The following is a 9,301-nucleotide window of genomic DNA, read 5'->3' as shown; positions in this document are numbered from 1 at the left end:
CGCGAGGACAGGAGGGACAAATGAGAGGAGAAGAGGGATGAGCGAGAGGAGAGGTGGCATCAGTGTGATGAGAGGAGGCAGGATGCAAAGCTGAGGCTACTGGAGGATCAAACTGATATGCTCCGGCGTATGGTTGAGGTGCAGGAAAGGCAGCAGGAGCAAGACCGCCGCTACAGCCCCTGTGTAACCAACCGCCCTCCTCCCCAAGTTCCATAGCCTCCTCACCCAGACGCCCAAGAACGCGGTGTGGGGGCCTCCGGGCACCCAACCACTCCACCCCAGAGGACTGCCCAAGCATTCAAGGAGTTTTGAAGTGCAGTGTGGCCTTGTCCTTCCATCCTCCCCTCCTCCCCCACCCCTCCTGGGCTACCTTGGCAGTTATCCCCCCATTTGTGTGACGAATTAATAAAGAATGCATGAAATGACTTTATTGCCTCTGCAAGCGGTGATCAAAGGGGGGAGGGGAGAGCGGTTGGCTTACAGGGAAGTAGAGTGAACCAAGGGGGAGGGTTTTCATCAAGAAACAAACAGAACTTTCACACCATAGCCTGGTCAGCCATGAAACCGGTTTTCAAAGCTTCTCTGATGCGCAGCATGCCCTACTGTGCTCTTCTAACCGCCCTGGTGTCTGGCTGCATGTAATCAGCGGCCAGGCGAGTTGCCTCAACCTCCCACCCTGCCATAAACGTTTCCCCCTTACTCTCACAGATATTGTGGAGCACACAGCAAGCAGTAATAACGATGGGAATATTGGTTTTGCTGAGGTCTAACTGAGTCAGTAAACTGCGCCAGCGCACTTTTAAATGTCCGAATGCACATTCTACCACCATTCTGCACTTGCTCAGCCTATAGTTGAACAGCTCCTGACAACTGTCCAGGGTGCCTGTGTATGGCTTCATGAGCCATGGCATTAAGGGGTAGGCTGGGTCCTCAAGGATAACTATAGGCATTTCAACATCCCCAATGGTTATTTTCTGGTCTGGAAAGTAAGTCCCTTGCTGCAGCCATTCTCACAGACCAGAGTTCCTAAAGATGCAAGCGTCATGTACCTTTCCCAGCCATCCCACGTTGATGTTGGTGAAATGTCCCTTGTGATCCACCAGTGCTTGCAGCACTATTGAAAAGTACCCCTTTCGGTTTATGTACTGGCTGCCTTGGTGGTCCGGTCCCAAGATAGGGATATGCGTTCCGTCTATCGCCCCACCACAGCTAGGGAATCCCATTGCAACAAAGCCATCCACTATGACCTGCACATTTCCCAGAGTCACTACCCTTAATAGCAGGTTTCAGAGTAACAGCCGTGTTAGTCTGTATTCGCAAAAAGAAAAGGAGTACTTGTGGCACCTTAGAGACTAACCAATTTATTTGAGCATAAGCTTTCGTGAGCTACAGCTCCGATGAAGTGAGCTGTAGCTCACGAAAGCTTATGCTCAAATAAATTGGTTAGTCTCTAAGGTGCCACAAGTACTCCTTTTCTTTTTACCCTTAATAGCAGTAGCTCAGTGATCACGTTGGCTACTTGCATCACAGCAGCCCCCACAGTAGATCTGCCCACTCCAAATTGATTCCCGACTGACCGGTAGCTGTCTGGCGTTGCAAGCTTCCAGAGGGCTATCACCACTCGCTTCTCAACTGTGAGGGCTGCTCTCATCTTGGTATTCTGGCACTTCAGGGCAGGGGAAAGCAAGTCACAAAGTTCCATGAAAGTGCCCTTACACATACCAAAGTTTCACAGCCATTGGGAATCATCCCAGACCTGCAACACTATGCGGTCCCACCAGTCTGTGCTTGTTTCCCGGGCCCAGAATCGGCATTCCACGGCATGAGCCTGCCCCATTGCCACCAGATGTCCAAATTGCCGGGTCCCGTACTTTGAGAGAAGTCTGTGTCCATGTCCTCATCACTCTCCTCACCACGCTGCCGTCGCCTACTCGCCTGCTTTTGCAGGTTCTGGTTCTGCATATACTGCAGGATAATGCGCGAGGTGTTTAGAGTGGTCACAACTGCCGCGGTGATCTGAGCGGGCTCCATGCTTGCCGTGGTATGGCGTGAGCGAGAGAGCAGAGTGGCAGTGGAAGCAGCAATGCTGGAGGACGGTGCTGACAGCAATATGGCGCCCGCATGGAAAAAGGTGCGAAACAATTGTCGGCCGTTGCTTTCACGGAGGAAGGGCTAGGCTGGCTGGGAGAGCAGCCTGAGGCAGAATGGCCCCCTCAAGGATTGAGCTCACAACGCTGGGTTTAAGTAGGCCAAGTCTCAAACCACTGAGCTATCCCTCTGCCAATATTCCAGGCAGGACTGAATCTCCATTAGACAAAACTTAAAGAAGAGAATGACCTGAGTCACTCCCATTTATATGCAGGCACCCCTGACAGACTTTACAGAGGTCTGCCAGGAGCACCCATGTCCACCCAGGTGCCCTGACCAACCTGACCGAGGCCAGCCAAGAGCACCCAGGAGACAATGAGGACAGCTGCTGGTCGTACTGCACTGTCTGCTGCCACAAGGCAATGAGCTGCTGCTGTGTAGCAATGCAGTGCCACGTCTGCCAGCACCCAGGAGACGTACGTATGCTTGCCATGGTATGGCATCTGCACGGGTAACCCAGGAAAAAAGGCGCGAAACGATTGTCTGCCGTTGCTTTTACGAAGGGAGGGAGGAGGGGCCTGACGACATGTACCCAGAACCACCTGCGACAATGTTTTTGCCCCATCAGGCACTGGGATTTCTACCCAGAATTCAAATGGGCAGCAGAGACTGCGGGAACTGTGGGATAGCTACCCACAGTGCACCGCTCCGGAAGTCGACGCTAGCCTCGGTACTGTGGACACACGCCGCTGACTTAATGGTCTTAAGTGGGGGGGACACACAACCGACTGTGTAAAATCGCTTTCTAAAAATTCGACTTCTATAAATTCGACCTAATTTCGTAGTGTAGACAGACGCAGAAGCCACAACGTGGGAATCCCAGCTTCCAAGACCCCAAAGCTCGAGGCATGTTTGGATCTGGGCTTTTGATGTGGCCCAGCATAAACACGGGGGCTATTTGCAAACTTCTGGCCCAACCCCAGGCGCAGAGGCGGGCCCTAACAGGTTGGAGGGTGTTCAGATTCGGGGTCTTGGCTTGGGAGAAGCCCAGGAGACAAAGGAGACGGTTGGGGGCGGGGCCCAACATGAGGCCCCCATCCCTGACCACTGGGGCGTGTGAAATCCAGCCCCCGCTCTCCCTCAGGAGCTGAACCAAGCGCCCCTTCCCCATGGGGCCCTCACCCTAGGCAGGAGGTCCCCGGGAGCCCGGCGCTGGCTCTCAGCTGCTCGCCTGCCCTTCCCAGCTCGCCGCACGGCCCCCGGCCCCCGGCCCCCTCCCGACTCTCTGCGTCAAGAGCGCGGCGAGTGGAACAAGCTGCAACAACCCCGCGAGTCCCCACCCGGCCCCTGCCCCCGGGCTGCCCCACGGCCGGGGCAGGGCTTTATATGCCGCCTGCCGCCGCTGCTGCCACTTCCCCTGCCGCGGCACCAGCCCGCCTGGGTGCACGCGGGCCGGCGGGCTTTGCTCCGGGTCCAGCGCCGAGCCCCCGCCCCCTCCCTCGGCCGGGTCAGCCCTGCGCCGAGCTGCGTCCCGCGCCCTCCCCCTTTCCCGCTCCAGCCCCGCACCGGCCGCCTGCGCCTTCACAACTGCACCGATTCAACAAGATGGCGGGATCGGTGGCGAAGAGGGACGCGCTGGTAAGTGGCCCGTTTCCTGCCTGCTGCCGGGGCGGGGGCCCTGCCCTGCCCTGCTCCGGGGGGCATGCGGAGCCCCCACCCCTGGGACGGAGCCGCTGGGCGCCTAGCGCCGCTCGGGACGCCGGCCGCCGAGTCTCCGGCATACCTGTGAGCAGCGCCCGCGGCGGCAGCAGCAGCCCCCCCGCCCGTGAGTCGGCCAGGCTGGCTGCGGCTTAGGGGTGTCTTGTGGTCAGGGCGGATGCGGTGGCTGGGCTGGAGGGCTGAATGGGGGGAGGTAACCCATCCCCTTGCGTGGATCTCTTTCCCCTCTCCCCCATCTCTCCAGAGGGACGATCCTGGGGTGCGTGGGAATGCTCCTGCATGCAGCTGGGCATTGGTAGGGGCGAGGAGAGGGGTCGGGGGACAGACTATGTGCATAGCTAAATATTGCCCGGGCTCGACATCTGGCTTTTGAATTTGAGCCTGAACACTTGCTGGGAATTTAAGAGAAGCACCCTCGGAGAGCAGGAAACACCCTTTGTTTTGCAAAGGAGTTCGGAATATGGACCATATTGAGGAGGTGACTTGAAATTAAATTGGCAAGCTGCAGAGAGACTTTCCCAAGCTGTTGTTTGCTGCAGACCGTCCCAGTCACAGGCAGGCTCGTAATAAACGCACAGAAGGAGCAGTGGTTTCTCTGTCTCAGTGTGTGTTTGTTTCCTCTTTAGCAAATAGAGGACGGACATTTAAACAACTCCTTGGGATCTCCAGTGCAAGCAGATGTGTATTTTCCACGGCTGGTAAATTGTTTTGACTTGCTACCCCTCCCTTTCCTATAATTTGTGCTTGTGGTCTGGATTTGGCCCAGTCTATTTCCAGCTTGAGGGTTCCTCCCTCTGATTCCCGGCTGTTCTTTTCCAGATCGTCCCATTTTGTGGACACATCAAAGGAGGAATGAGGCCAGGAAAGAAGGTCTTAGTTATGGGCATGGTGGATCTCAACCCCGAGAGGTAATAACACAGAGGCAGAGCTTGCTTCTGGTTGGCAGGGCTGCTCCAGTCCTGTCTGCATTTTCCCAATGAAGAGCTCCAAGAAAGTACTACATTCCCATGATGAGAATTTGCCCAAAAAACATCCATCATTTCTGAAGACAGCTATTTTTATCAGAGATTATAGAGTGCTGATTTCTCCTTTGACCCATAGAGGGGGCATTTCTTAAAAGGATCTTTTTGTTTCCCAACATTTTAAAGGAGGACACAATTTAGAGAATAATATAAGAGCACAGTGTATATTGTGTCATGGTCCCTTTCTCAACTTTGGGGACTAGCCATTTCCCGTTACAAATTCAGATTGGCTTGTTGAATAAGCTTAGAAATCAGGCGTGCTGCTGCATTTTGGATTTGTTTGCTTCTTTCTTGCTGAGAGCCGTTTTATTCCTATTTCAGCTTTGACATCAGTCTGACATGTGGGGAATCAGAAGATCCTCCTGCGGATGTAGCCATTGAACTGAAAGCTGTATTTACAGACAAACAGTTCCTCAGAAACTCTTGTGTATCTGGCGAATGGGGCGAAGAACAATCATCGATTCCTTACTTTCCATTTATTCCAGACCAGCCATTTAGGGTGAGTACCACCAGCCGAAGAGTATACATCATATTTGACAAGGTGTTACTTGATGTGATAGTGCAAAACATTTTTGTGTGCATGTTCAGAAATCACATTAAGGTACAAGAATTTCTTCTGTTACGGTAACAACTAACAGACCTAAAGGCATTAAAGTATTGATCAGCTGTTGTGTGTTTTCATGCATATGCTCATACTTGCAGCTGTAGAATATTTTCCCAAATAGGCCGTAAAATCATAGTGGACATAGTGTTTGTAATTTTTATACTTAAAGTGAGCTTTATTCAGCCTTGGTGTAACTGTTTGTCCCCAGTGGAGTTACTCCAGGGTTGATTTTGGCCCATTGTGTTAACAGATTATATATATATTATTAATATATATATATTATATTAATTATATATATATTAATATATATATATATATATATATATATATATAATTATATATATATATATATATATATATTAATCATTAGTAATTCTGTACCCTGGAGTTAAAAAAAATCTTATACAATGTAAAGATGTAGCAGTTTGAACAATCCTGCACTGGCAGGGAGATGGACTGGATTGACCTAATATACTTTCCCATCTCTAATTTTTATGATTATATGAAGACATCTTTGCTAATCGTGGCCAACAAACGGTGCCTCTGTACAGGGCCTTGCTCTCAGCAACCTCAAAGTGCACAGAGAAGAAAGGCAGGCAGGCTGCCTTCTCCATGCAGCTAATCCAGAAAAGGCCTCGCTCCTCTCCCTAGTAATAAAGCCTGTCTGACCCCCAAAACAAATGCCAACTCTGACCAACTGCCAAACCATCCTGCCCCAAGATAATCCTCCTCCAACCCAAAAAGCTAACAGTCTTCCACACGGGGTAGGTTATGGAAGCATGCTTCAGGCACTGTCTGTCTGATTTTGCACAAGGCCCCAGAAACCCTGAGGGTGCTTTATTTGCTCCTATTAAGCTTTAAAAATCCTGATTAGACACAGATCCCTGGAGATCCTCCAGATATGGATGGCCAGGATCATATGGACCCACTCTGTGCCCCCAGCAATCTCACATCCCTGCTTATTGGCAATATGGCTCTGTGACTCCCTCTGACTGCAGCTAGATTAGGGATTCCCTTAAATGTGAGTAATCACCATGGAAATGCTGTGCAGAACAGATGATACAGCACTAGGCTACATCACTTTTTTTCAAGGTGTCTCCATAGGGCAGTAGGGGGAGATGATGTGCATCCTTCCCTGACCCCAGGCACACCCAGTGTGGTACTATCCTTTACCTGCTCCAGCTTAACCAGTCCCTAATCTCTTCCCCTCTCATGAATTTCAACACCCAGAGAATCCTTTGAAGGGAGGGGTAGTGCTGTGGAAGCAACTACCCTTCTTATTAGGGTGACCAGATGTCCCAATTTTGGGGGTCTTTTTCTTATATAGGCTCCTATTACCCCCCCCCGCCCCGATTTTTTACATTTGCTGTCTGGTCATCCTACTTCTTATTCTGCACAGGAGGGAGTAGAAATCCACACGTGACCCTGGAGGCATGATCTGCCCCTCTGTAATTACATGTTACTTAGCATATGGGGCCTGTTTTTGCCATTATTCCAAACTGGGAATTCCCATTGAAGTCGGTGGAACTTTTGTGTGCAGAACAATAGGACTGGGATCCAGTATGCGTCTGACTGTACTACTGTATATCTAGAGTAACCTCAGTGATCTCTGTGAAGTAACTCCAGATCTATGAGAGTAATGGAAAGCAGACTTCGGCCACGATACCCGCACTGGTACATGGTGTTTCAGTAATAAAATGGCCAACAGTTATCATGTAAAGAATAACTGAGTGACATTTGTGCCCTGGGAAATGAAGCACTCCGGTTACACTGTGAACCTGGTTCATCATTTTTATTTTTTACAGGTTGAAATACTTTGTGAGCACCCACGTTTTAGAGTATTTGTGGATGGACATCAGCTTTTTGATTTTTACCATCGTATTGAAACGCTGTCAGCAATTGACACAATAAAGATAAATGGAGATCTTCGACTTACTAAACTTGGCTGACCTAGTGAAAACTGTAGATTCCAAACTGGCTCAGGTGAATCTTCTATCTGGAAGATCAGTGACAGCTGAGTTTGGACACAACTATTATAGGCAAGCTTCACTGTTTCTTTCCTGTGTCCAGTAAAGAATATGTTGATGAATTGAACTGATATTTATCCTACTGAAGAAAGCTGTTGATTTATAGACACTGAGCCATTTTTCTTCAAACAGACTAGCCCCTCCATGCAGGATAATCAAATTAGAATGGATTCAGAAAGATTTACAGTCTTGTCATAAGTTGTAGCAGCTATTAACCTTCTCAGAGAGAGGCAGTTTCTGAAACAAGCGCTAAAGCCAGCTATTGATCAGCGATTTAAAAAAAAAAATTTTTTTTGCAAATAGTTTCTGCACTGAAGTGGATTAGTGTAGCACAAAACAGGGCCAAATGCTGACGTCCTTATCCAGGGCCTGATCCTGTCTCTATTTAAATCAATGGCAAAACTCCCATTGACTTCAATGAGTCATGACTCATGATCAAACTTTCAGTCCTTTAGTCGAGCACAATTCTCATTGATTTCTGTGAGTTTTGCCAAAGAAAAGGGCAGATCCTCAGCTGATGTAAATCAGCGTAGTTCTATTAACTTCAGTGGAATTAGGCTGATTTATGCCAGAGGAAGAGTTGGCCCACGGACTGTGCAAAAACTGAGTAAGGGCTTCAGGATTTGGCTTGTATATTTTAGTCAGGGTATTTGCATAGAATGTAGATAGTTACAAGTTTTTGCACAAATGAACGTTAATACAGTTTTTGATGCTTACCCGTAGTTTATTTATTTATACTCATCTCTGTATGTATTCTTAGTAAAAATGAACGATTTTACTGATAATTAAGAACAGCAAAGTATAAGTATTTTGAATGTACAAATGTCTTAGATTCTTTGGGTAAACTTGACATATCATTATTGAAGCAGTACAGGTGTCTTGCTGAACGGTCGGTTACATTCTAATTGTGCCCTGTAAACCCTGAAAGGTAAGGGGTCTGCTCATGTATTCACTATAGACTGTTTTTCAGGACTTTATAACTTTGCTGTAAATGTTAAGTCTGAGCTAAAGCAGTTTAAAAAAAAATCTTTATATAGAAGGTTTGTAGGTTTAGTTGTGCTTTTTGGAACTTAGCTTGCAGAATTTAATTCTGTTCCCATCAGTTCATAATGGGCACTAGCCTTTTGGGGGTAAGTGGGAAATTCTCTGCTCGCATCAAAGGGCAGAATTTGATCTTTGGTATTAAAATTTAAAATCGTGTGTGGACAGCCAAGTTATTAGCACTTGAAAATCAGCTACTGCACTTGAATAAGTTTTCCAAATAGCTTTTTAAGTAATAGGTGTAGCTCTCTAAACACTGTAACTGCTCTACACTACGGATGAACACAGTAACTTTTCATAGTTTCTTTAGGACTTCATACACTTTTCCTTGGATGTACACAATGGACTACAACAAGTCTTTTTGAGATGTTCTAGTCTGTGAAATAAACATTTATTTAGACAATTTATAAAACATGTATTATAGGGACTTTTTTAAGGCATGTATTTTGGAGCCTTTTTTGTAGCACAACATTAAAAAAAAAAAAAAAAAAAAAGGAAGAATAATCTCTGAACTATGTTAAACTTATGATAAAGATCTGGTTTAAGCCAACCAAAACTGAAACATCCAGAGTGAGGATAGAACACCAATTGTCAATCAGTTCATTTTGCCCTCCCTTTGAGCTAATCTGGCCCTGAATCAGGAAGCCTTAGACAGTGAGCCAAAATTCCAATTATGGCCCTGATCCAAAGCTTATTAAAGTCAATGGGAGTCTTTCTGTTGACTTCAGTGGCCTTCGGATGAGACTCCATATGAGCTAAAAACATAGAGGCCTGATTCGTATCTCACTTACACTAATGTA

The 9,301-nt window shown here is 47.9% G+C and overlaps 1 protein-coding gene across 1 annotated transcript; it reads left to right on the top strand.

Annotated features, from left to right (window-relative positions):
- Positions 1-3,598: 3,598 nt before the first annotated feature.
- Positions 3,599-8,995, top strand: LGALSL (galectin like). Its single transcript, XM_074949574.1, has 5 exons — positions 3,599-3,726; positions 4,434-4,505; positions 4,627-4,715; positions 5,151-5,328; positions 7,239-8,995. The coding sequence occupies exons 1-5, from the start codon at positions 3,694-3,696 to the stop codon at positions 7,380-7,382; spliced, it is 516 nt and encodes a 171-aa protein (XP_074805675.1). The 5' UTR covers positions 3,599-3,693; the 3' UTR covers positions 7,383-8,995.
- Positions 8,996-9,301: the final 306 nt, after the last annotated feature.

This window comes from Natator depressus, chromosome 3 (assembly GCF_965152275.1).
Source record: "Natator depressus isolate rNatDep1 chromosome 3, rNatDep2.hap1, whole genome shotgun sequence".
In the NCBI taxonomy this organism is placed as follows: domain Eukaryota; kingdom Metazoa; phylum Chordata; order Testudines; family Cheloniidae; genus Natator; species Natator depressus.
The sequence above is the reverse complement of the archived record's forward strand: the minus strand, read 5'-3'. Positions and strand labels throughout refer to the sequence as shown.

What these genes read in the sequence shown, in the direction of transcription:
- LGALSL (XM_074949574.1), top strand. Translation starts at nt 3,694, where the DNA reads ATGGCGGGATCGGTGGCGAAGAGGGACGCGCTG. An exon ending in TGGCGAAGAGGGACGCGCTG is followed by an intron (nt 3,727 to 4,433) that starts GTAAGTGGCCCG and finishes TTTCCTCTTTAG; the next exon opens with CAAATAGAGGACGGACATTT. An exon ending in GTGGATCTCAACCCCGAGAG is followed by an intron (nt 4,716 to 5,150) that starts GTAATAACACAG and finishes TTCCTATTTCAG; the next exon opens with CTTTGACATCAGTCTGACAT.